General features: G+C 35.8%; 4 protein-coding genes across 5 annotated transcripts in view; 3 read left to right on the top strand and 1 right to left on the bottom strand.

Moving 5' to 3' along the window:
• The first annotated feature begins 844 nt into the window (after window positions 1-844).
• LOC105566348 (contactin) lies at window positions 845-6,952 on the top strand. The gene is made up of 8 exons (XM_012020268.1): window positions 845-2,113; window positions 2,831-3,209; window positions 3,286-3,388; window positions 3,499-3,971; window positions 4,077-4,355; window positions 4,572-5,021; window positions 5,183-5,898; window positions 6,058-6,952. Exons 1-8 carry the CDS (start codon window positions 1,307-1,309, stop codon window positions 6,526-6,528), a joined length of 3,678 nt encoding a protein of 1,225 aa, XP_011875658.1. The 5' UTR covers window positions 845-1,306; the 3' UTR covers window positions 6,529-6,952.
• Window positions 6,953-10,225: 3,273 nt separating this feature from the next.
• LOC105566344 (26S proteasome non-ATPase regulatory subunit 2) lies at window positions 10,226-13,932 on the top strand. The gene is made up of 4 exons (XM_012020262.1): window positions 10,226-10,451; window positions 10,788-11,518; window positions 11,652-13,222; window positions 13,538-13,932. The coding sequence occupies exons 1-4, from the start codon at window positions 10,374-10,376 to the stop codon at window positions 13,837-13,839; spliced, it is 2,682 nt and encodes an 893-aa protein (XP_011875652.1). The 5' UTR covers window positions 10,226-10,373; the 3' UTR covers window positions 13,840-13,932.
• Window positions 13,933-16,488: 2,556 nt separating this feature from the next.
• Window positions 16,489-22,178, bottom strand: LOC105566343 (VWFA and cache domain-containing protein 1). Of its 2 annotated transcripts, XM_012020261.1 has the most exons (11): window positions 21,876-22,178; window positions 21,744-21,781; window positions 20,963-21,632; window positions 20,527-20,892; window positions 20,039-20,209; window positions 19,499-19,971; window positions 19,221-19,422; window positions 18,898-19,144; window positions 18,156-18,819; window positions 17,697-18,066; window positions 16,489-17,617 (listed from the first exon to the last, which is right to left on the bottom strand). In XM_012020261.1, the coding sequence occupies exons 3-11, from the start codon at window positions 21,483-21,485 to the stop codon at window positions 17,079-17,081; spliced, it is 3,555 nt and encodes a 1,184-aa protein (XP_011875651.1). In that variant the 5' UTR covers window positions 21,486-21,632; window positions 21,744-21,781; window positions 21,876-22,178; the 3' UTR covers window positions 16,489-17,078. The 2 variants fall into 2 exon arrangements, with proteins under 2 accessions (XP_011875651.1, XP_011875650.1); XM_012020260.1 differs by lacking the exons at window positions 21,744-21,781; window positions 21,876-22,178 and having other exon boundaries at window positions 20,963-21,711.
• A 2,933-nt stretch (window positions 22,179-25,111) lies between these two features.
• The window catches only part of LOC105566341 (sodium- and chloride-dependent GABA transporter 1-like), a 12,179-nt gene continuing 10,463 nt past the window's right edge, over window positions 25,112-26,827 (top strand). The window contains exon 1 of the mRNA XM_012020258.1: window positions 25,112-25,183. Coding sequence (XP_011875648.1) covers window positions 25,153-25,183 — 31 coding nt within the window. The 5' untranslated portion in view covers window positions 25,112-25,152. The remainder of the gene's footprint in view (window positions 25,184-26,827) is intronic.

Raw genomic sequence — 26,827 nt, 5'->3', positions numbered from 1 at the left:
GCGTTCAGCAGACACAACTGTTGAGTGAGCGCTCAGTGATTTCTTAATATGATTGGCCGCGTTCAGCAGACACAACTGTTGAGTGAGCGCTCGGTATGATTGGCTAATACTTTTAGATCCAGCCAATCATGTTAAGAAATCATTGAACGCTCACTCAACAGTTGTGTCTGCTGAACGCGAGCATTGGCTGGATCTAAAAGTATTAACCAATCATACTGAGCGCTCACTCAACAGTTGTGTCTGCTGAACGCGGCCATTGGCGTATTCTCTTAATCTCGAGTAAATTTAAGAGCATACGCCAATCAGATCCATGAATTTTCCAACAGCTGCAAAGCAGCTTTTTCTGCCGAACGCAGCCAATGGCCGCGTTCATGAGAAAGAAAATTACATTACATTATTTACTTTACTTACTTTAGTTACTTTTAATTGTCCTTGTAAATTATATATCTCTTCTCCACATACGTAATCATTTTCAATTATCATTACGAAAGCATTCTTGTACTATAATTTTATTCGATATATATTCCAGATATAATAGGCTTGTTTTCTGTCCCTACACTTATAGTGAACTAGTGCAATAAATTGGAGTAAGACAAGCATATTTTTTCTCATTCTAGCTTACTGCACTAGTTCACCAGTGCAGGAACAGAAAACAAACCCAATATCTGGAAAAGATATAGTTTACGAGGACAATTAAAAGTAAGTAAATTTTTCACAAATCTTAATTTTAAGTATATGTTACTCGTATGTGACTGTTTTTGCGTTCGAATTTCGCGGGCGCACTTGGGCCTCAATTTCATTGGACGCTGCCGTCCAATAGCCGTCAATATGCGCATTTGCTCGCCTCCCTTTTTACATTCCCCATGGTGTCGTCGACGTTCGTCGATTTCCGTTACTGTTCGTCAACAGGGAGTGTCTAGCGATGTAGCGTTGCATCGTGACTTCATACTTGTGCTTTTATTTAACGAATTTTCTTATTTTATTATCTGTTTAATTTTGTCCCCTTCGAAAGCATCATTCGCCATAGATTCGCAAGATTTAAGTGAATACCACCTTGTTATTCATCTTTACAGCAAACCTTTCGATTGGACGCCTCAATTGCGTGCCGAAACTTGTGAACGAGACTGCACCTATTAATCAAGTGGTCATCTACAAAGCGTGTCTGTTGAGAAATATGTTCTGTCAATGCTGTTGTATTCTCCGAAGTCACATTCTAATGTCGTAATATTCGCAATCGGGATTAGTAACACCTTACCTTGTGGAAATTGTAAAATGTCTGGTGTATAGTTACAAGACATTCGGAATAATGTTTCATTTATTAACCGTCACTGTATTTTCACTAATTCTCTCGCATCCCGCACTCGCACAAAACATCCTATACGGGGAACAAGCCTACGAGTGTCCCCAACATTGGACACGATTTCAAGAATCGTGCTATCGTTTCGTCAAGAGTCCGCTAAGACTGCGGGACGATGCGCGCAGAAATTGCCAGGCGTTCCAGAGCGACTTGCTCGCTATTAATTCAATTGAGGAGCATGGGTTTATACTCTACCAACTGTTGTGGCAGGATCCGCAACATCGCAAATGGTACACCGGAGTAAAACTCCAGAGTGGCCTGTGGATCAATGAGGCTGATAGTACAACGCTGTTGAACATGGACAATGCCTTTCTGCCCGAGCCTAATGACAATGTAATAGGAAGGGATTACTTAGCTTACTCCTATTCCAATAGTCTCCAGCGCTGGGGACTAGAGAAAGTCACCGGCAGAGAAGACTTGTTGTACATTTGTGAAGCGTCTGTTGTCACTCTTCATAATTTAGTGGACGACGATCGCACTTATCAATATGGAGTTGATATTGAGAACCCCCTTCAAATACCGAGAGGACCGTATTTCATAAAGCAACCCACCAGCAAGGTATTCGATGTGTCAAAAAGGAGAATAAGCAACGACGTTTCGCTAAGTTGCTTGGCAGGAGGCTACCCTGCTCCTAATTACGAATGGTTTAAGGAAGATTATGAAAACGACAGACTTATTGCAACGAAAATAGATCCTCTTTCAAATACCAGATACACCGTGAGCGGTGGAACTTTAATCATTTATGAGCCAGAACAGGTAAAATTATCTTTAGATTCTATTTCAAACGTTGTATCAGAAAGTATCGCTTTAGAAACTTGTATTGAACTAATATGGAGGGTATCCCATTTTAAATAACCCAGGCAAAGATCTCAAAAGGTATACAAAATATGAAAAACACTTGGGATAAAAGTTGTTGGTTCGAAGGGAGATAGTACCGTTTCCAGAGCCTGACTCCATTTCCTTATGCACTTGCTTATAGACCAATCAAATTCGTTATGTACAATATAAGCTTATGCACTTATGCAAAAGTGTGTACTCCCCCCCGCTTTACATTGGCTGCGTTTAGCAGACACAACTGTTAAGTGATCGCTCAGTATGATTGGCTAATACTTTTAGATTCAACCAATCATGTTAAGAAATCGTTGGCCGCGTTCAGCGGACACGACTGTTGAGTGAGCACTCAATGATTTCTTAATATGATTGGCTGGATCTAAAAGGCCGCGTTCAGCAGACACAATTGTTGAGTGAGCGCTCAGTATGATTGGTTAATACTTTCAGATCCAGCCAATCATGTTAAGAAATCATTGAGCGCTCACTCAACAGTTGTGCCTGCTGAACGCGGCCATTGTATCTGTGTGCGTACAACAGAGGTATAAATTCAACCTTGATTTGCCTGGGTCATTTAAAATAGCATCTCATGTATATGTGTTAATGGATATCAGTCCATTTTACTTAATTATTTATTGCTTACAGACACAAGATCGTGGTACGTATCATTGCAAGGCAATCAATGAATTTGGCACGATTATCTCTGAGAGCGTTGAACTGTCATTTGGATACATCTTGGAGTTTAATTTGAAACGTTCTGAGGAGCGCGGAGATAATCATTGGGGCAAAGTAGTTTACTGCGATCCCCCGCAGCATTTTCCAGGTGTCAAATATTATTGGGCACGCGATTACTTTCCCAATTTGGTTGAGGAGGACAAACGTGTGTTTGTCTCGCATGACGGGGCGCTTTACTTCTCTGCATTGGAAACAATCGATCGAGGAAATTATTCATGCAATGTTAAGAGCGTTGCATCTGATACCGGACGTAACGGGCCATTCTTCCCACTAAAAGTGGACATGCACTGTAAGTGGAGTCGTCTTTTAAGCATTTGATGGAATAGAAAATGATAGTATAATAAGCAATTTTCTAAATTTTTCAGCCTCCTTCCAGCAGTTAAAATTTCCTAATAATTTTCCAAAATCATTTCCGGAAGCGCCAGTAGCTGGAGAAGAAGTACGATTAGAATGCATCGCATTTGGATAGTAAGTTTACTTGCGATACTTCATTTACATACTATTTAAATTTACATACCTTTATGCGTGAAAATATTTACATATATGAATCTTGTAATTATAATAATTAATTTTTGCAGTCCTGTCCCTTCGTACAATTGGACAAGAAGGGGTTCTGTTCTGCCGCGTGGAGCATACACGACAAATTACAATCGGGTATTGATAATACCACATGTACGAGTAGAGGATCAAGGCGAATATGTTTGCCGAGTGCATAACGACAGATCATCTATTGAAAATTCCATGCGATTGACCATACAAGCGGCGCCTAATTTCACCATACCTTTAATCGACAAGCACATGGATAATCGGGCGGATTTAATTTGGACTTGCGAAGCGTTTGGGATACCGGATGTAACCTACAGTTGGTTTAGAAATGGAGAATTGTTGGATACGTATACTCTACCGCCTGAAGATAGAGATCGTTATACTATACAAGATAATGTGCTAAACATACGACGTTTGGATCCTGAAAGAGACCAGGCCATGTATCAGTGCCGCGCTAAAAATCAGTTAAAAACAACGTACTCATCAGCTCAGCTTAGGGTGTTGTGTGAGTATTTATATCTCTCAATATCCAACAATACACTAATAATGAAAATAATAGATCGTTATTTCCATAGTGTCATCACTGTATGATACTTATTCGATGTTTCAGCATTGAAACCTTCCTTCAAAAAACGGCCTATGGAATCTGAGACATATGCGGCTGAAGGTGGTAACGTCACAATTGTATGCAAACCCGAAGCTGCGCCCAGGCCAAAATTTACTTGGAAGAAAGATGGGAATTTAATTGGATCGGGCGGTAGACGGATAATTCTTGAAGGTGGAAATCTCATTATCAGTCCAGTATCGCGAGACGATGAGGGAACATACATATGTACTGCAAAAAATCAATATGGCAGTGATGAAACTCGCGGTCGATTAATCGTACTACGTAAGTCAATTATTTGACACTCAAAGAAATTTTGAATTTGCAAGAAATATTAATGTAAAGAAACGTTAATAGAATGCATTAAATTGTGTATCAATTATCAGAGTAAATCTTTGATATTTATATTATAGTAAAAATTTATGTATGTATATATAGAGAGGGGGGGGAGAGAGAGATTTAGACACAGCAGCTAATTAACTAATTATATTGTTTATGTAGGTGGACCACAATTTATTCAAAGACTGCCGCCACTGATAGTTCTGGACTACAATTCAAATCTGACATTGCGCTGTTTAGTCCAATCAGACGAAATGTTGGACGTAGCATATATTTGGACGCATAATGGTATGCGCATCCGTAATAAGGATATGCAGAATAATCCGCGATTACGTATCGGTGGTGAATATCTGGATATCATAAATGCCACATTTACTGAAGCCGGCGAGTATGAATGTATCTTGAGAAGCGCTGTCGGCGAAATATCGAGCAGGCTTACTTTGATCGTGCAGGGACCACCGGGGCCACCTGGTGGAGTGCAGGTTATAAATATCGGCAAAACTTCAACCACATTACGGTGGACCAACGGTGCCCTGAACGGCAAACCGATAACTATGTATACAATCAGCGCGCGAACAAATTGGAATCGCACATGGTTTCCTCTTGTAGAAAGTAAGTTTTGTCTTTGATGATTATGATTTCTTATAGAAATAATTCCTTATTAATTGTGATTCCTTCAATATGCTCGCAATTTAAAATTTAATATTCAAAAACTTCTATATTATATCTATTTTCTTTGTGCAACTTTATTTCACGTATATAATTACTTTTAGATATTACGGCTGTCGAGATGGATAGGTATAACGGCCGAAAAGAGGCATATCTAGAAAATATTTTAAATCCATATTCCACGTACGAGTTCCGCGTGCTTGCCTTTAATGAATTTGGTTACGGCCCACCATCAACTCCCTCACCTCAATACAACACTCCGCCCGACAAACCTATGAAAGCACCATCCAATATCAGTGGTGGTGGAGGAAAAATCGGAGATCTTACAATTACATGGGATCCTCTCAGTCAGTCTGATCAGAACGGTCCTGGAGTATATTATAAGATATTCTGGCGTCGCAAAGGACATGACACAGAGTTTCAGTCGTTGTCCTTAAAAGAACATGGCAACATTGGTAGCAATGTCGTATCGATCCAATCCAGTTATTATTACACGGAATACGAAGTGAAAGTACAAGCGATGAATTCAATGGGCGAGGGTCCAGTATCTGAAATTAAGACGGTGTACAGCGCAGAGGACATGCCGCAGGTTGCGCCACAACAAGTGTTCGCCATGAGCTACAATAGTACCAGCTTGAAGGTCAGCTGGCTACCGATTGAACAGACTCGTGAACGAGTGCGAGGCAAACTCATCGGTCACAGAATCAAGTATTGGAAAGAGAGTAACCGCGAGGAGGATGCTACTTATTATTTGTCACGTACCACCCGCCCTTGGTCACTAGTCGTTGGACTGCAGCCAGATACATATTATTACGTGAAGGTAAAGCAAAAGAGTCTTCTATTTGTGTTTCTATACGAACATCTACTAAGAATATATTTGAAAAATCCAACTGTCAATTTGAAATATATGTATATGTAATATTAATTATTAAAAATGTATAAATAAAAGATTTAAATAAGGATTATAAATTTCTTAAAGGTAATGGCCTATAACTCCGCTGGAGAAGGTCCCGAGAGCGAACGGTACCTGGAGCGAACTTATCGTAAGGCACCGCAGAAACCGCCTTCATCGGTGAATGTATATGGTGTAAACCCGTCAACGGTGAGAGTAGTCTGGCGTTACGTACAACCGAGTTTGGAGGAAGAGCCGCTGATCGGATACAAAATACGTGTATGGGAGGTTGATCAAGACATGAGTACAGCAAACGATACAATCATACCAGGTGGTTCCAAGCTTGAAGCTGACATCAAGAATCTGAGTCCAGGCAAAGCATACCATCTAAGAGTGCTTGCATTCAGCAACGGCGGCGACGGCCGGATGTCTAGTCCTACCCATACGTTCCAAATGGGCGACGCCGCAGCCTTCAGGAATAGCGCTGGAAACAAGACCTTAGATGTCGTTCTGGGAATAGTTTTCTTGATGCTTGTACGAATCTGCAGCTATGTATAGTATAGAATAACCCTTGGTAAGTAAAGATTATAATGGTTGATAGCTATCATTTTGTACGGTCTTTTTAAACAGGAAAGCTAAACGATTTAATGGAACTAAAACAAATATTAAATAATATTTAATGAGATGTTCTAAGGCCTTTATACCTAATGAAGTAATCTTATGATGTTGGATTAATTTTTGATACACCAAAATATTACTACGTCACTAGTGCTACTTAATGATATAGACGCTTCTGTGTTCTCAACGTTTTAACATTGATATAACTCAGCAATTAAGTACTTCCATAAATTTTAAAAAGAATCATGTTTCTATAAGAAGACTAAAACTGTTCATTTGTTTCCAATGCCGTGCAGAATAATATACAATAAGTTAAATTTTTATTCTATAAGCTAAAAGAATACTCTATTTATCTATATATAATATATCTATCATATACATACATACATAATAATATATCTATAATATACATTTTTTGGTATATATATACACATATTAATAATTTACTTTATTTTGAATCTCACAAACGACATTAGCATTTATTATCTAATTAATTATGCATATATGCGTTTATACATATATATATATATATATACACAAAGTATTCAATACATGTGCAAAATTTTTATACTTATACATACATATACTTTTTATTTTTGTCTTATCTCACTCTTATAATCACTCGTAAATACTATAATTTCAAATATTAATCAATTTTTTGTTTAGAAAATTGTCCCGCCTCTACTTTGTAATTTGTAACTCTAAAATAATTTTACCTTATTCTACAGTTATATTTTCGAAATAAGCAAAATAATTTAGAATATACCTGGTAAAAAATTTTTCATGCATAAACATGAATAAATATTGTTGCGCCCGCGTTATTGCGATCCTGGCGAGTCGACTGGATCGGGCTGTAATCGATAGGAGATAAAGGAGCGCTCTTTAGCAACGGGAGATGTTTACGGGATTTTCGGACAAGTTTTGAAATAGTAAAGACGGATTCTCCTCCGCTCAGCTGTATTTAATTAATAAAGCTCCTTTCTCGTTGACCCGAGTTCGAGTCATTTCGTAAGCGCGAGTGCGAGCGTGTGTGTAAGTGCGAGTGACACGTGTAGAACGCGCACGTGACGTGAGGAAGTGACAATATATAGAATTATATAAAAATATACATCAAATGTGTCCATACATATTTTTATATAATTTTATAGAATTCTACACAATTCTGTATAACTTCATAGATTTATACTTGCTTTTATGTAAAAAATTATATAGAATTGTATAAAAATTTACTATGTAAAAACATATATGGACATATTTAATGTATAATTTTATATGATACTATATATTTATGCATGCTTATGCATGAAAAGTTTTTACCGGGTATCACACATGTTAAATTTTTACATAGATGATTATTATATCAGTAGTTTATAAAAAGCATATGTGAATACGTTTCACTTTATAATGTATAAAGTTGTACTATACATAAAACAGTTTATTTGTTAAAAACAAAAGCAGAAAATATTTAATAACAAATGTTTATATTGATGGCATTTGATCTAACAAAGTAAAAAGTGAAATAGAAGATTGTAAATTTGGACTAGGAAGACACAAAAATACACATATTTGATGTTAACAGCATTCATTGTAAGTCCTACGAAATCTCTAAGTGCTCTTTTATTTTTAATCTTTGTAACTTGGATCTTAATCAAAATTTTTTTAACGAAAATTGTATTTAAAAGTAAAAGAATTGCTCTCGCCGTAAATCTAGTTGGTAAAGTGGGGTGACGTGAAAGAAAGATATAAAAAAGGCTGGAAGTAAAAAAGTAAGTGATTCCTATCTCTTCATTGACACAAATTCAACTAATAAATAATTTTGTCTACCGCTTTTGAATGAAATTTGTCATAGATTATTCAAATATGAAAAATTTATATTGATTTATTCTATATTTTTAGTAAGAGCAATTTATTTTACTTCTAAATATTATTTGCAATTAAGAAATTTTAATCGAGACTCAAGTTACAAATATTTAAAACAAAAGCACATAGGGGACTTTTAGAACTTAATAAATGTATACAATGTTACAATTAAGAATTATGTCAATTTCATATGTATTGTGTATACACAAAATTTTTGTGTATTGTAACGTATACCAAATTTACATACACAAAAATTTTCAATAATTGGAGCACTATTGCAACAGCATATTCTTGAGACCAAATAAAGTAAAAAAGTCCTGTACTATTTTTCCCTCCGAAAAAGAGCTATCGAGATATCATAAGCTAAACATTGAAAAAGTTACAAATTTTCTCTTGAATATCTTAAAAAGTATTAGGCAAATAAAAAATGTTTCAGACGAAAGTTGTTCATATTAATTAGTAGAAAAAGATAGTATAATAAACAATAGGGCGTTCCATTAAAAAAATTGAAGGTGACCTTCACGTGACCTTCAAGCAACTCGTCAAGGTCAAACTAATGGCACCAACTTATGTCCCCCTTCGAACTAAACAACTTTTGTGTAAAACGTTTTTTTCTGCGATCAAAAATAAGAAGTTATTTGGGGTGGGACACCCTGTATACACATGTGAATAGCAAATATTGGGTCATACCATAAGTAATATGATTTTTTGAGACATTTCTGAAATAAAATAAGTTAGACATTTTGATTTTGTCTATAATATATTTTCTATTATTGCTTCAAACTTTCCATTTTACTTCAAATTTTCAATTTCTCTACAAGTTTTTTTATTTTGAGTTAAAGAATAAATTACACTTGTTTTATGTTGCATTTCATGAAATGGCTCAATAATAATGAATAATAATTATGTAACGTACTAATGTAAACGACAACGTAAATTTCCGTCCATGTACACAGAAGTAAGTTATTAAAAAATAAATACTAATTGTGACAACACTTGAACTTGTTGATCATTGAATTATTTTAATACTTCTAATTTTAATAATTCTGATGTGAATTATTAAAATTTTTTATTATCCAGATAGCCAAATGCGCCGAGTTTGCTGCCATATTGCCAATAATCGTTAAAGTAACTAATTTCGAAAAACTCAGAACAAGGTGAGTCAGCATTGTGTATGTCGATTTGAACTCACGTGAATTTTAATTCTAACAACGGCAAATTGAGTGCAACGTGTCAGCATGAATCTGATAATCGCAAAAAGGTAATTTGTGACAGCAACTTGACGATAACTCGTGTTGTCAATTTATCATTCGCAATTAACAGCATATTGACTGCAGATTGATGGCTGCTTGAAGGTAACAAGACAAGAATATGTGCTGACATTAACTTTAATTTAAAAATCAAGTATCTAATAGATATTATAGTTTACTATAAATTAACTGTTTCTTTTTAACATTATTCTTTATATTATCAATCAATAGATTTATTAGCTTTGCATAGAACCAATCGTGTGTTAATAGTAAATAATTGTTAAATATATGAGAAACGTGTGTCATTTTGTTACAATAATCTTTTTATACTTTTAACACAGTATAACCAGTAGGGTCACTCGTTCTTTTGTTTCACGTTCGCGCCGATCTGTACTGCGCATCCATGTTTTTCTAATGACTAATTACAGGATTTTTACACTATTGGCGCTTATGAAAACATGGCGGAAAAGTGAGAACGCCCAGATCAAAGGTGCCGACAGAGAGTGCCCCTACTTGTTATACTGTGATACGGTTGCCGCTCTATGTAGTGTATCCGTGATGGTGACTCGCAAAACCTCTTAAATACATATTTTAACCTCAAATCTCGAACAGGCTTGTTGAGGGCAAAAATTGCTTAATTGTTTGGTTTATTTGTTTAGAAAGTAAGTGAATAAAATGCCGGAAAGTACCAAGACGGAAGCAAAACCGATCAAAGAGGTGAAGAATGGCAAAGAAGATGATAAAAATGAACTGGTGAGAAATTAACCTGCATTCGATTGATACTTGTCGCTTTGTCATCGAAGAGAGATTTTAATTTCATTGCAAATTAAATTTGTGTTTGCAATTTCTGTATCAGTAGTATATAAATTATATAAATAAAGGCCACCTGATGCAGTGCTCTTGTAATTTATATTACATTTGAGTAATTATTCCTAAATAGTCTGGTAATTATGATTGAACGGTTTGGTGTCCTTGCAATTACTTTTACTTTTTTTCAAATAATGATTCTAAATTTAAAAATGTCGAAACTAAGTAAATAATTGTAGTCAAGATAAATGAAAATAATGAAAAATGCATTTTATCCTTTAGTCGGAAGAGGATAAGCTTCTACAAGAGGAGTTAACCTTGCTTGTGGAGCGCCTGCAGGATACCAATACCAAGCTTCATTATCCTGCTTTGGAATCCTTGCGTTCGCATATTCGTGCGTCAACGACATCAATGACGAGCGTACCAAAGCCATTGAAATTTATGCGACCCCACTATGACACTATGAAAAGCATACACGAAAAGATGACCAATGTCAAATGTAAGGAATTATGTTCCGATATTATTTCGGTTCTGGCAATGACTATGGGCGAGGGCCGAGACTGTTTAAAGTATAGACTCACGGGCTCGGCACTGGCGATTGGTGAATGGGGACATGAATATGTTAGACACTTGTCAGGAGAACTGGCAGGAGAATGGGATGAAGTCACGGGCGACAATGTTGAAGCAACAAACAAAAAATTGATTGCTCTGGTGCACGAGATTGTACCCTACAATATGGCACATAATGCAGAAACAGAGGCGTGTGACCTCCTAATGGAAATCGAGAGGTTGGACTTGTTGGAACAGTACGTCGATGAAAGTGCGTACCAGCGTGTGTGTCTCTATCTTACGAGCTGCGTGTCGTATGTAGCCGACCCGGAGAACAGCACTCTTCTTCATGTTGCCTGTAAATTATATCGAAAATTTGGGCAATATCCGCAAGCAATCAGACTGGCGATGCAACTGAACGATTTACCACTAATCGAATCGATTTTCACAAACTGTCGAGATCTGTAAATATGTTTTCAATGTTTTATTTAGAAATATAATTGGTCTTTTTTTAACTAAAGATATTTTACTAAAATTCTTACCAAGATATTTGAAAATAATTGACACTTTTCGAGTAAAATTTGTATGTTTTTTTAGCTCTGTGCAAAAGCAATTGGCCTTCATGCTGGGTCGTCAGCAAATCTTCCTAGAACTGCACGAAGCTACCATTGAGGACGACGATCTGTTCGAGATAATGTCCAACTCCCACTTGAACAATCATTTCCTTAACTTGGCACGTGAATTGGATATAATGGAGCCGAAGACACCTGAGGATGTCTACAAGTCTCATCTAGAGAACTCGCGACCGCCATTCGGTGGCGGCCAGGTTGATTCAGCGCGGCAGAATCTCGCGGCAAGTTTCGTCAACGGTTTTGTAAACGCCGCGTTCGGCCATGACAAGTTGCTGATTGAAGATGGTAACAAGTGGCTGTACAAGAACAAGGAGCATGGTATGTTGAGCGCAACCGCGTCTTTAGGTTTGATCCTGTTGTGGGACGTCGATGGTGGCCTGACGCCGATCGATAAGTACCTTTACTCGTCGGAGGACTACATCAAGTCCGGTGCCTTGTTGGCCTGCGGAATTGTCAACTGCGGTGTGAGGAATGAATGCGATCCTGCTTTGGCTCTACTCTCCGATTACGTGTTGCACAGCAGCAACACCATGCGTATCGGCGCCATTGTTGGCCTTGGTATTGCATATGCTGGCTCCAATAGAGAAGGCGTGCTGGGCTTACTGACACCGGTCCTCAGTGACACTAAATCGAGCTGGGAAGTGTTGGGTATGACTGGTTTAGCATTAGGAATGGTTGCTGCTGGTTCCTGCAACGCTTACGTTACCACAGCGATTATGCATACGCTGATGGATAAATCGGAATCTGATCTTAAAGATACATACGCGCGGTTTTTGGCTCTCGGATTGGGACTGTGCTTCCTGGGTAAACAGGAAGCGGCGGAAGCGATTATAGCGGCTTTAGAGATAGTTCATGAGCCTTTTAGGTCGATGTCTACGACGCTGGTAGAGGTGTGCGCGTATGCCGGTACAGGGAACGTTCTCAAGATCCAGCACTTGCTGCATATTTGCTCGGAGCACTATGAGTCGAGCAACGAAAAGGAGGAAAAGGGCGAGCGTAAAGACAAAGATAAGAAGGAAGAGAAAAAAGAGGAGAAGGAAAAGGATCTCAGCTCCAAGCAGGCTATCGCTGTCCTCGGTATTGCCTTGATCGCCATGGGAGAGGAGATTGGTGCCGAGATGGCTTACAGGACCTTTGGCCACCTTCTGCGTTATTGCGAGCCTGTGATTCGCCGCTCGGTGCCGCTAGCTCTTGGTCTCATATCGGTATCGAATCCGAAACTGAATATCTTGGACACGCTGTCCAAATTTTCACACGACAGCGACCCCGAGGTAGCGCACAACGCAATATTCGCCATGGGTTTGGTCGGTGCCGGCACGAATAATGCGCGACTGGCCGCTATGTTGAGACAGCTGGCCCAGTTTCACGCGAAGGATCCCAACAACCTCTTTATGGTGCGTATCGCACAAGGCTTGACGCATCTGGGCAAGGGCACGCTTACCCTATCGCCTTACCACAGCGACAGACAGCTGCTTAGTCCTGTTGCTCTTGCCGGCCTTCTGTCCACGCTAATCGGTTTCTTGGATGTAAAAAACAGTGAGTGTATATTCTCGACATGGAGAGATAGATTTAAAGATACGTTTCTTGCTATTTGCATTTCAATTTTTGCAAGCGGATAAGCTATTTTTTCTATGAAAATTCTTATTACGATGATAACAAGTTTCTTTAATAATCCATTTGTAGAGATTCGTGACACATAAGAGAATTTCGATTCTATTTTCTGACATTTCTCTGCGGTTGATTAATTCTGTAATTCTTTGCATTATCAAATTTTCAGATGTAAAAAATTACCATATAAAAATACTATAATGTCAAGCACGACTTGGTTTTATTGACGTTATACGTTTTCAGTTATTCTTGGACGTTCACATTATCTCCTGTACACGCTGGCTGCTGCAATGCAACCCAGAATGCTGGTGACATTTGACGAGGATTTAAATCCACTGGCCGTGCCTGTAAGAGTCGGACTTGCCGTCGACGTCGTAGGCCAAGCGGGCAAACCGAAGACCATCACGGGCTTCCAAACGCATACCACCCCAGTGTTGTTGGCATACGGTGAGAGAGCAGAACTCGCTACAGAGGAGTACATACCGTTGACACCGATCATGGAAGGTTTTGTAATCTTGAGAAAAAATCCGGACTTTATACCTTAGTTATCCTAATATTCTTCTTGATCATCATCGTACCGTGTACTTGTACTGAACTACTTGTAAGGAAGAATAATATAATATCTAAAATATCTCATACTCATTTTGTATATGCGAAAAACTCAATACCCTCCACATATCTTCCTTTTTGTAGGATCACAATGTCCCCAGTAGAGCTGTTACTTTTGATAACTTCGAAGCTTCGAAGGTTTCGAAGTCAACTTCGAAGCTTCGAATATCGAAGCCTTCGAAGGAAATCACCAGCCCTAGTCCCCGGTATTTTATGTTGTGTAGAAAGGGATACAGGCAGTAATGTGTTTTTTATTTAATAAAGTAAAATGCAGACTTTAATAGTAAAAAACACTAATACAATGTATTATATCTCGCTCGGCACAAACTTTGTGCGTAGTATACATCGTAAAAAAAGATCAAATATAAAATAGTATTTTACACTGCATTCTTAACAATACATCGACGGATGTTAGTTTTCTTTGTAAGTACAAATCAAACTGGTATACGCATATCTCATGTAAGTTCATCATCGCCATTGTAGCATAAATTAAGTCAGTACAACTGGTTGAATAAACGCCTTTCGGCGCATTTTTTTTGCAAGCAAGTATGTTATTTTAGCCAGTTGTGCAGGCTTGATACTACATTCTAATACTTTCTATATCACTGCTATCTTTTTAACTAAAAACTACAGGAAATTGAACTTTTATTACGATTATATTACTTTTATGTTAAGATATATCGAAGAAATACGCATAAATAAAAATGTATTGTATTATGTCAATAAAATACAATAATCATAAAACTTTAAATAATGCTTTTGTAAAAAATCTTATACTGTAACTGCTATAATAATATAAATTTTATTTTTAGGTTACTTTTAATGTTTCTATATAAAAATATTCATGTAAACATTGTTAAAATTATATTCGTTTTACGTTAATAGTCTTGCATTGATAAGGACGACTGGAATCTACATGTTCTGTCGTTAACATATTCTAGATTTCTCTCACTCCTCTCGTTATTTTCATTATGATGACGCTTTGCATTGATAAAATTACGGTCATTTTAGAAAAAATACTTAAATATATTCGCATAAGAATAGAGAACAAAGATATAATAGAAATAGTACACTCTAGATTCTATATACAGGGTGGGGAAAGAGTCCCAAATCCCTGAAATATCTTGGAAGGAATGAGATGTAGAAAAACATGTTTCAGACAAAAGTTGTATGGCGTAAGGTGGGGCATTTGACGGCGATCTTGACTTTGACCTTGAGGTCAAATTTAGAGGTCATTTCAAGGTCAACTTGAAATTTTTTTATGGAAACCTTCATTTTTAACTTCGGAAATGAAAAGAACGAGAATTTTTACGTTCAGAGATCCAAGACTTTTTACCCACCCTGTATACTCTGTATAGTTTTCTAACATTATTTTGCACAATTTATTTCTTTATATTTTTAACGTTTTGGCACTGTTATTTATATAAAGTATGATAATACATGTAAGTATGCAGTACAGGTCTAAAAAAAGAAGAGAAACTGGTAAAAATAAGTCATGGGGCGTAATAAAATATCGGCAGTCTTATATATCATCAAAAAATTCAAAAACAAAACAAGTGTTTCAATGTGTATGTATCTGTTATGTTATCATTAATCATTAATTGAACATTCAACCATATGATTCAATCACGGACCGTGTGAGGGTAGTATTTCGGTATTTACTTCACTATTTTATATTTTAATTAATTTTCAATATTTAAAAATAAATACTATAAAATGTTCATTATTTATAAGTAAAATACTATAAAATTTTATCTCTTAATTATATACAGGGTGTTCCGGCGAAGATTGGTAATTTCTCGTGGATATGCAATTTTACTTATAACTTCTTTACGAGATATTTGTCTTTTAAGTTAAAATTTCTGAAGCAATATTCTTAAATATTGTACCTTCCTACCTTTTATATCACTTTTCAGATCTTAATGAGTTATAATAATTATTTATATATTTAGTAAAGATCTATAAAACGATGTGATGAATTTTTTGAAACTTACTATGTCGAAAAGCCAAGAACGGACCACTTTTGACCCTTCTAATCTACAAAACTTTTACATCATTTACATCAGCATGGCAGAGCTCAAACAAAAATTTTCAAATTATCTTTTTGAAAACGATTTTTATGTTTAACTTAAGTGTTAACCAGAACTCTATTCATGATGTAAATTGCTGTGCATCCTTTTTCGTTATCCTAGAGTGTACCCAATTTTTTTTCAGAAAAACACCAGAGTAAAAATAATTAGTTTGTAATTTCCAACACTCGAAAAATACAATAACATGGACAGATAGAATTTTTTAAATAATTTAATATAAAATACATTTCAAGATAAAGAAGTTCCATTATAAAAAGTTTTAAAAAAGATGGTTTAAATAAAAGATTTTTATTTAATAAAAATTTGTTGTGTAAAAAATTCTAATTTTAAATGGTTGTAATTCGAAAATAATTTTAGTTAGAAAAAAATTTAATAAAAAATTGTAAAACTAGTAACGGATAATACGATAATTATAAACTTCCGGGACACCCTACATGTATATCTGAATATACTATTATCTTATTAATTTTCTTACATAAAGATTTAAGAGATATTACTTGGCAAACTATATTATTTGTATAAAATATACTTTGACATCTTACATTTATAGATTGTTCGATCTATATAATTAGAATTATATAAATATAATTTGTTATTATTTTATCTATTTATAAAAGTGTACTTTAAGTTCCTCGCTTTATATATATATATATATATGTATATATAGTAGCTATTTAAATTACTTTATAAAATTAGCTTCATAATTTCTAATACTTTGTTCAGGGAAGCTTTTAATACTATACTTTATCAAATGTTATTAGCACTTATGGAAGGCCTTAGTATTTATATACAATTTATAAAAATTATGTCTGTTTTCAAGCATAATAAAGAATTCGTGCTTTTCGTCTCTCGATAATAATAAAAATAATATGAACAGTCTCGTAGAAAAATAATACAATGTCTTTCGTATCAAAAATCACAAAAAACTTAGTTACATATTAGATAAACTTACCAGATAATTCTTATGTGCTGAGATTATTGTATATTTTATGAAGAAAACTGTGATGATTTCTTACAATAATGTTTCGAGGAAATTACGTTTTGTCTTACCTTTTTAAATAAATGGCAGTGAATTGTTTTAATACTCAACAGTAATTTGTTTCCATATCGCGATGGACAGTTACAGGCGCCAAAACGTGATGCGGCGATCCCAAATATGTCATAAGGGAAGGCATTCCGATGTCGGATTGTTTGATTAAATCTGATTCGACGTTATTGTCGATGGCTAACAACGGTTCGGAAGCGAATGTCTGTTGTTCAGAATCATCGTGAGGCGTCATTGTGCTATATCCATGATCGCTGTCCCCACCGGGTGGTCTTCTGTAATTGGTCGAAACTCTGTACGGTGATATAGGTGCAATAGTGTCTCTCACGAGACAATCCAAATTATTCTTAGTCTGATCCAATTCTGCCGGTTCCGGATCGCCCTCGATATGCGTCATTCTCAGTGTATCAGGCGAGGTGTGGAGATGCAAACATTGATGCTCTAGACTCGAGTGCACAGATCGGAGTCTGTAGCAAAACAGAATGACGCCTACGATCAAGAATAGTGCAAGAATTCCACCAGCTACCGGTCCAACTGACGGCCACTCTCGTACTGAGATTTCGTCTGTCGCTTGTGAATCTGGAAAAATATATAAGGTATAATTTTGTTATTTAATGGTTAATGGTGATGTACAAAGATGTGAAAAAGACAAACTTACTGTAAGTGCCATCGCTGTAGGGTATCGGAGCTCCAAGAATTCCCTTGAAACATACGGACATGTCAGAGCAAAACGGTTGTTGCAAAGGAGTCTCTCCATCATTGTCGACGTGACACCACTGACAATCCACGATACCCAAACAGTCTTTCTTTGTCGTATATGATTTGCAATTGATAGATGGGCACGGTTTTAAATTCATTGACTCTATCCACGGAGTTTGTAAACTCGATCCCTGTTCATACGTAGGCGGACAGGAATCCAGATCGTTCGTAATTTGCTGTGTACAGCTGAACGAATACAAGGAGCATTCGCAAGGACATTCACAACCAGTTTGTTCCATACTTTTGCAATTCAAGCACGAATGATCCATCTGTAATATTCCATGAACAGATACAATGTATCATGTAATAAGCTTAGAAATATTTTAGAATAAAAAAGTACAATAAATTGTGAACTTACTGTGCTGCATGGACAAAAAGCTCTAAGTAAGTTACATTGAGTTGTCATATTGACAACACCAAGGAATACATTGGTACCTGGTACAGCAGCTACTTGATATCTAACACAGTGCTCGCCGTGTGCTATATTAGTGAGTACTTCATCAAGCGACGTGTTAAACTGATAGTACCTTTGCACAGTACCATCTAAATAATTGGCGCAAGATTTCTTTTTCACGAACAATCCGTGATTTAATATATCATTAGCCACTAAGAGTTCTTTGTGCGTTAAATGTTGCTGTTCAATCTTATCTGTCGCTTCCAACAACTTCGGATGCGATACCAAATAGCCTTTATCATCCATTAGGAAACACTTTACAGTTGTATCATAACAGAATGGAAACATTTCCATCAATAATCTCATAACATAACCCATTGTAACGTCCATAGACAAGATAGCAATCGCATAATTTGCGTTTCCAGTCGCCACAGAATATTTCACAGTTTTACTTAGAGTAATCACATAACCCGATCCACCTGCATCCAAGTAAGGTGGAGTTAAGATTATCTTATCAAGTTGTTCCAGTGCTTTCCCATACCACATTCGCCTTTTAGGATCAAAATTAGAATCTAATATCATCCCTGGAAATATTTCCAATACTCCACTGACCGTACTGGTAATGTATCTAAAGTAACAAAATAAATAAAATTAAAAAATATTATTTTATAAGTCATTGTGGTAACTTGTATAAAATTATACGCACCTTCTTATTACAAATTTATTTAGGGAACCCTCGACATGCTGCTTTTTGAAATGTTCTAAAACTTGTGCTAGCATTGCTACATCTGGTTTTACAGATGGATGCAAACCGGGATTAGCCAACAGACCTGTTACGTCTTTTATGTATGCCATATAGCTTTGTACATTTATAGCTGAACCTGTTTCCAGTTGTTTCAACTGTTCTATTGGAGATTGAAAGCACCATGGTGATAGATAAATTACACCCATTGCTACAAAAAAAAAGTTTGATATTTTTACAAATTTTATGAAGAATAGTTACCAAGACAAAATATTTTATTCTCTTACATAAAGTTACAATCTTGTTTCTGTAAATGCAGAGTGTGTTTTTGTCAACGATAGTTTGAAGCATAAGATCGAGGCGATGGTGTAACATATTTGCTGGCAGAGGAGGCACAATTCTTGCGATAGGCAATACTCTCTCCTCAGTTGTTGATACCAGACATATTATCAAATCATGATAAATTAAATGTTTCCATCTATACCGCTTCTACATCGTAACATTAAAGGGAAATATCACGTATTTTATATTTGGAAAAAATGCTTATTTATGGATATTATTTTACCTGCTTGCCCAATTTTGTATATACATCCATAATTCCTTTGCTCTCATTTATCATTTTTAACACTATTTGACTATCTATGTTCTCAATATCTTGTAAATGCACCTTAAGCGATTGCTCAACTATTGTCTCAATTCTAGGAAAATTTTTATGCATCCAAACCACTCCTTTGCTATCGAAGAATATAGCATGTACGTTCGGACCAACATTAAAATATGTTATGTCGTCAAGAAAATCGCGTAATTTTATATCCAAGGATAATAATGCAGTCTTTGTGACTTGGCCAATAGATATCATCATTGTCTTGCTATATGGCTCAATATATGGATCTGAGACATAAAAATCTTTCTTCTGTTGATCAAGGCATTGCAAACAAGAAAATAGTTTTCCTATCTCATATCCAAGAACATTTTGCATTGGAAGAATTACGATACTGTCATTGTTTAGTTTTTTAATAACAGTGGACGGATGCTGGTCTAAAAACGAACGACGATATAAAATAGTTTTCCACATAATTGAAGTAAAATAATGAAGCTAGCTTACCTGTGACAATAACAGTTTTGAGATAAGCCTTAAACTTTCCCGAAATTATTTCAAAAATTTTTTGTACATTTGATATATTTTGTACTTTATTAGTCAAATGCATAATAAGCACTTCACCCCTTAGATTTTGCGTTAATTTTCTGAAATCAATCTTTGTCACCTCACTCGAATCTGAAAGAAAATTCAGAGTTGAAATCTATATATATTTTTTTTATAAACACTATATAACATATACATATATTTAAATATAACGAAAAAGTACTGAATAGGTTAACACTAAATCAATTGTTAAATAAAAAATTTGATTTTTAATCTTGCAGATAACGAAAAAATGAAATCTTGAACGGAAAATATTGTTTCGTTAGCAGAAATAATAAGAATAAAAATATACTAAAAAGTAGATAGACTGTTAACTAAAAAACGGAAACAAAAATGATGCTATAAATAAAAAAAATCTGAAAGACACTTATCTAGTAATTTCTAATTACCTGTTCTAGTTAAGCTATCAATATAACGGGTTAGTTGAAACTTATTAATATCAGTTGCCCTCAACAAACTATCTTTACAAAGCAGAGGCGTAGAATTGGCAAGGCCCACAACAGTAACATTGTCCATTTCAGAAAGCATATCTACAATGGTTTTGGCCGTTATCTGAATTAAAGTTAGCTCTGGCTCAGACATGGATACGCCGTGTTCCAAAAGCAGAACGACATTTTTTTCAGGGCAGTACTGGGACAACAGAAGAGAACCGATATTGTGAGTCACTGTAGGTGGTCCACACATTGCCTCCGGTTCGTTTATTGGCAGTATATGCATGTTCTTCCACTCTTGACCTCTTAACTGCGTCGCAAGTTCTGCAATGAAACTCAACGATACATTACGACGTCTAAAGCGCAACCACCAATTGCTTTAATAAGTAGATACCTTTCATGATATCAGTACAAATGTCCGAAACTCTGTTCATCTCCATCATATCGTAATCGACTATTTGACTAGAATAAATGGCAGGGAGCGGATTGCGCGTCAGTATATTGTATATAACTTTGTAGACTTGCTTGAAGATGTTAATGTACGACATTAGTTTATTGTCAAATTTGTCAACTAAGGCACTGATTTTTGCATCCAGATTGCCGGAGGCATTCACGAATTCCATCTTGTCAATCATCTTCTGAAATGAAGAAGCGCCGAGCTCCTCGTCGACGATGGACTGCAATGTCTTGGACAGGTGGGACGCGATATCTCGCAGGCACATGCCATTCAGGGGCTCGGCTGACACCTGTTTACGCATTGGCTTACCAAACTGACACTTGACACTGGTGACACCGTTATTAGCGGCCACGTACAGATTCGTCAGTACCAACGCCAAACCAAAGTATAAAATCTTGTTTACAGCCATCCCAGCGGAGTTAGGGCCGCATCGGCAACGAGCGTCCCTCGTCGTAATCATAACCTCACGAATTGGCGTTACTACAGTAACAATTCATGCCGACGAGACCTTGGCATTTCAAGCGGCGTGTATTGTGCGATTGTCGTTGTTTTCCGACTTACGCATGATGCTTATGAATCGCATTAACGCTTCAACGTCATTACGTTTCTGGTGATAAACGAAAGATGACTTCTTATGATATGGTTGGGCGGTCAAAACGAAAGATACGATGTTCCAAATAAAGATTTGGGTAATACCGAAGGAGAGTCTCTTACTCACCGTTTTTCATGAAATTTTACAGAACCGCGTATTTTTGCCTGCAAAACACGAATCCGAGAGTTAAAATCGTCGCTCGACACTAATAAGAGAGTTATTAATTCTTAAAATCCTACGGTTGTGGGGTTAGGATACCTGTAGTATCGATACCAACCGACGCTACACAGGGCTGACCGAGCATACGTAGTGACGTAATAGCGCGCGAAATTTGAAGTGTGGTGTACGTGCAAATATCCATTGAGCATGAATAACGGTGCAGTCACAGTGACTACGTTTCCACCGAGGGTCAGAGTCGGGCTGGAGTCGGGTCAGAATCGGGTTGGGGTCAGCGTTTTTGCGGTGGAGACACCAAACCCCAATCCGATTCTGACCCGGTTTGGTGTTTCCACCGCAAAAACGCTGACCCCAACCCGATTCTGACCCGACTCCAGCCCGACTCTGACCCTCGGTGGAAACGTAGTCACTCTCTGTCGGCACCTTTGATCTGGGCGTTCTCACTTTTCCCTCATGTTTTTACACACCGACTATGCTCTAATAAATGAAAATTCATCACGAGAGAGTTAATCAAAATTTGCACAATGAAACGAATTTGCGTTAGGAATGATTAAAACGCCTAAAAACATTCATTTTCAAGTTGAAACTCATATAGATCCAAATTCAAAACTAAATAAATAAGCTTCCATTTGTAGGACGAAGTTAATCTCATTTTAAAAAATTATTTATCATAATTTTATCACGATACACGTAGTATTGGGTCTGTGCCGAAAATCAAGTAGATTTCAAATGCAAAATCGGCACAGACCCAATACATTGCATAATAAAATAAATAAACTTATATAAAGTCATGACGTATAACACATTTCAAATACTGTTAAATTAATACAGAAATAATGTGATATTTACATCAATGTCGACATGTTTGTCATCTATTGCTCCAATGCAGTTCAGATAATTCCACAGGTCCTCAAAGTCTCTAGCTACTTTAATCCAATTTTCTACCGTTGGGTTAAGAAAAACTTTTCCTTTCAATTCGTTCCAAATGCCTTGACTCTTTCGGAAATGATTTTCGATACGGTATTACGTCCTATACGGAACCCAATTGCCATTACATAGCAATATTAATATGTAGCAATATTAATATATATATGCAAAAAGTTATATTTTAAAGATGCTCTGAAAGTTATCTTTTACATGCAAGACACCAAAAGACGTCAGTTTAAAAGTTTTGAAGGAAAAATGAGTTGTAAATTCTCCAAAAAGTCATCTGATGTTTATATGCGCAAAAAATGAATTATTGTTAGCAGGAGCAATTAAATTTCTAATTTATTTATTTTATAAACATCGTATTTGTACATAGTATTTTTACATTGCTAGAAGAGCGTGTGGCAAAAATGGATTAAAATATTAATAATCAGAAATAAATATATGTTTCAGTTTTGAATTAGTAACCTTAAACAATAAGTTTTGAAGCAAAACAATTGAGAGTTACTGTTTATTATAAATCTAGCTTGGTACGCGATGCGTAAAAAATGCATATGTAATACACATGAAAATACATACATAGTATTCTTACATATACTATAGAAAAACGTCTAACAAAATTCATTGAAGTATTAAAAAAGACCAATATGGTAAACACATATATCAAACTGGAATGAATAGTTATAAACAAATCCTTGAGCCAATAGGATTGAGAATTTCCGTTTATTACAAACCCAGCTTGGCATACGACGCATTCAATCAGTATTGATGGACATCATCAATCAGTATTGATGGAAACTGCTCAACCAATTAAAGATACGATTGCATCAATGTACATTAGGCGCAGTCAAAGCTCAATATGCTTTAATAAAAATCTTTTCAGCTTCGCTGTTAATATTCCTCTCTCTGTTCGCTTCCTTTGCAAAGAGAGCATTATTTCCGTTAACATTAAATACCAACAAATATGTAATCTCAAAGAATCATGGCGAAGAACATTGATAGATAAAAATGATAAGCTGCTGAAAGGTGGACGAATCACGTGTCTGACCTTGAATATCAGAAAATACGAATTTCGAAACAAACCTCTGTAAACTTGTTTTAACTAGTTCTTCCTTTCTTTAACTACAACTTCCTAAAATATACTTGACTCTCGTGCGCAGCGTCTAAAAAAAAATTCTGACTTTCAAAAAATCGCCGTGGACACGTGGTGTCCATCCCCGATGAAAATTCTGAGCAGCAAAATGGTAAGCGGCGAGGTTCCCGCGCCACTTCCCGCACATCCTCCCATCATTTGGGATGTTCCCCTCTGCGGTGTCTAATGCTATCAAGCAATCATGCCGTGTGACACACAAAACATATTGTTATTTTTCGAAATATCAGGTATATTGCGCAAGCGTGAGATGTGCAAAATGAAAACGAGAAATCAGACTTGGAGCAATGCGAGCTTTAATCGAATACCAGATTGTGTGATTTTAGATCGATCGGCGATCGACTCTGAGAGCTTAAGCGGACAGGGGCAAGGACGGCGGGCAAGATTGGGACCGATCGTGAAATTCATGGAGCGCAACTTTAATGCCGCAAGCCAAAAAAGCTTCGCTCAGGGCGCTGACGAGTAGGAGTTTTACGGCACTGCGTTATCAATCCGGAGCTCTCCGCATGACCTATACAGCGGACTATACCCAGAACGGATGCGGGGACGGATCGGTGTCACGTGAACCCTCCGGATATATCAGCTTCCTAGTCTTGCTCACCTACTTTATAGCTATTTCGTTTCATCGGAAACGTTCGGAAATCGGTGACGGCAGCGACAACGGGAAAACACGACGAGCGTCGCCGAAACGTGTATTCGTCGTTTCACCTTCGTACATCAATATTTTAGCATTAATTAAATCCCTCATAATCCAAACCGATCGACTCCGTATAAAATAAAAAGTAATGAAAATTAATAAAGTAATAGACCAGTATATATACACTTTAGTACTGAAATTAAGGAGACTTACAAAAAGTGAAATTGACCAGTTTTACAAGAGATTGATCACAGATCTCTGCTCTTTTCAAGTGCTCTACGATAGTGTTTGTACACTTAAAGATCTTTAACTAGATATCAAAAACAAAAGAAAAATAGAAGAATTCTAAGTCCTTTGTAACTAAAAACTTGTCGTATTTCTCTCTCTCTCTCTCTCTCTCTAACGTTAAAATATATATAATTATTACTTTAGTCTGTTATTATTTCATTTTAAATATAAAAAATGTTACGTAATACAGCTAGAAAGTATGTAAAAATTGCGCTATAATTGCGTAACAAGCGCGCGACGTTTTGTTTCCGCATTGATAGTGTCTAATTCAGATTAATGGCCCCCAGAAGTCTGAAATACTTTTTTCGTGATTGCATAATGAAGACATAAAATCACAGTATTCTGTTTGAATAAGGATGTCAGGATGTATGCTAATAAACAGTAAATGTAAATTTTTATATTAAAATATCATTATCATATCATTCCTGTAAATAATTGAACAAATAAGGCTGTTAATTAACAAAGACACGGCCATATTTGTTAATTTTATATCAGTGCACTTATCAATTAAAAAAAATCAGGGAAAAATAATAGATAATCATATATTTTAACAAATAATATTATTAGATTTGAATATATTTAAAATAAAAAATTGATTAATCGATGATAAGTGATTAGCTTTGTCTCTTTTCTTTTTATTGAATAGATAAAGCTTGCATCCAAAATTATTTCTTAATAATCGTTCCGGGAATTAAAATGCGAAACAATGTAAGAAAGGTTCAAGAAAATCAAGCAGTGATCTCATCTACTCCTTAGCAAATACATTTAGTGGCCGTTAAATGAGGATTATCCGGGAGAAGTAATAATAGACAACTGCGACATATTTGCAATTGAGGGGAGTCTTGAGAGACATAATTATATTGTACCATACGAGATCTAAAAAAAAAAGAGGAATAGAAAAATGTTAAGTGAAATTAATCTATTTAACTTTTCAAAGAAAATATTTGAAAATAAAAACATTCTTGCTATGTTGTTTGTGATTTAAGATAAGTTTTGTAGAGATAAGAGAAAGAGTTTATTTAAATTATTTTATTTAAACTTTAATTTTTTAAAAATATAATTCACACCTATACACACACAAGCGTTAATGAGTAAAAAATAGAATAGTTTTCTTTAACGCACGAACGCGTACACGCACACGCGCACACACACGTACACACACGCGCACAGACAGAAATCAGAATGATTATCACAAAAATGATTTTAAAAAGTACAGTTTGCAATACTGTAAATTAAATACTAATATAATTACTTTAATCAATATTTGATTCTATAAATAAATAATAAATGCAGTAAACATATTTTAATGTTGAAATTTCTTTTACTTTTCTGTCAAAAATATAGTCTATAAACATAAACATAATTAAAAAATGAGCTAAATATTTTAATTTTAATGTCAACATCTGCATCACTGATTATTAAAATTACTATTATTTGTTATACATGATATATTATACATGAAAAAATGTTTGAAATAATATAATTTTCTTCTCATATTCGGAATGATAATTGACTATTGTATTTTTCAGAAATGCAATCACAATTATTTTGTTTTGTGTTGAAGAAAGAATATTTCAGTGTAAATAGTACTCTCGAAAAAACTTGTTCTTAGATCTTTATAACTGTCATTTGGACCGATCCTCCTTAAAGTACTATAATTTATCCTATTAATATCGTTAAAGTCCAAAGAAAGAAATATATGCAGAAAGATTTGGACGAAATAAAATGGCCTGGTTAATAACAAGAAAATCCAAAAGGTAACATTTTTTGTAGGAAGTAGAAAAACGAATTTAGAAGAGCGAGAGAAAAATGCACTTGCAAGCAAAAAAGAGAGTGAGAGAGAGAGAGAGAGAGAGAGAGAGAGAGAGAGAGAGAGAGAGAGAGAGAGAGAGAATTGGAAGGATAGAGAGGTAGATAAATGTCAACTCGATGATGATATACTGTTGCGATCTTGGTGTGACCCCTTTTCTTTCTCTGTCACCTTTTACCCTTTCCTCTCACTTGCTTTCTCTCTCTTTCTTTCTCTCTCTC

This window comes from Vollenhovia emeryi, unplaced genomic scaffold (assembly GCF_000949405.1).
Source record: "Vollenhovia emeryi isolate VEMERY1.0 unplaced genomic scaffold, V.emery_V1.0 DF939145.1, whole genome shotgun sequence".
NCBI classification, from domain to species: domain Eukaryota; kingdom Metazoa; phylum Arthropoda; class Insecta; order Hymenoptera; family Formicidae; genus Vollenhovia; species Vollenhovia emeryi.
The sequence above is the reverse complement of the archived record's forward strand: the minus strand, read 5'-3'. Positions and strand labels throughout refer to the sequence as shown.

Bases quoted from the DNA above. Each gene is read 5' to 3' on its own strand.
- LOC105566348 (XM_012020268.1), top strand. From the start codon at position 1,307: ATGTTTCATTTATTAACCGTCACTGTATTTTCACTAATTCTCTCGCAT. The intron at 2,114-2,830 runs GTAAAATTATCT...TATTGCTTACAG, and splicing joins TCATTTATGAGCCAGAACAG to ACACAAGATCGTGGTACGTA. The intron at 3,389-3,498 runs GTAAGTTTACTT...TAATTTTTGCAG, and splicing joins GAATGCATCGCATTTGGATA to TCCTGTCCCTTCGTACAATT.
- LOC105566344 (XM_012020262.1), top strand. From the start codon at position 10,374: ATGCCGGAAAGTACCAAGACGGAAGCAAAACCGATCAAAGAGGTGAAG. The intron at 10,452-10,787 runs GTGAGAAATTAA...TTTATCCTTTAG, and splicing joins AAGATGATAAAAATGAACTG to TCGGAAGAGGATAAGCTTCT. The intron at 13,223-13,537 runs GTGAGTGTATAT...ATACGTTTTCAG, and splicing joins TTTCTTGGATGTAAAAAACA to TTATTCTTGGACGTTCACAT.
- LOC105566343 (XM_012020261.1), bottom strand. From the start codon at position 21,485: ATGATTACGACGAGGGACGCTCGTTGCCGATGCGGCCCTAACTCCGCT. The intron at 20,893-20,962 runs GTATCTACTTAT...GTTTCATTGCAG, and splicing joins TTGTACTGATATCATGAAAG to AACTTGCGACGCAGTTAAGA. The intron at 19,423-19,498 runs GTAAAATAATAT...GTTACGATGTAG, and splicing joins ATACAAAATTGGGCAAGCAG to AAGCGGTATAGATGGAAACA.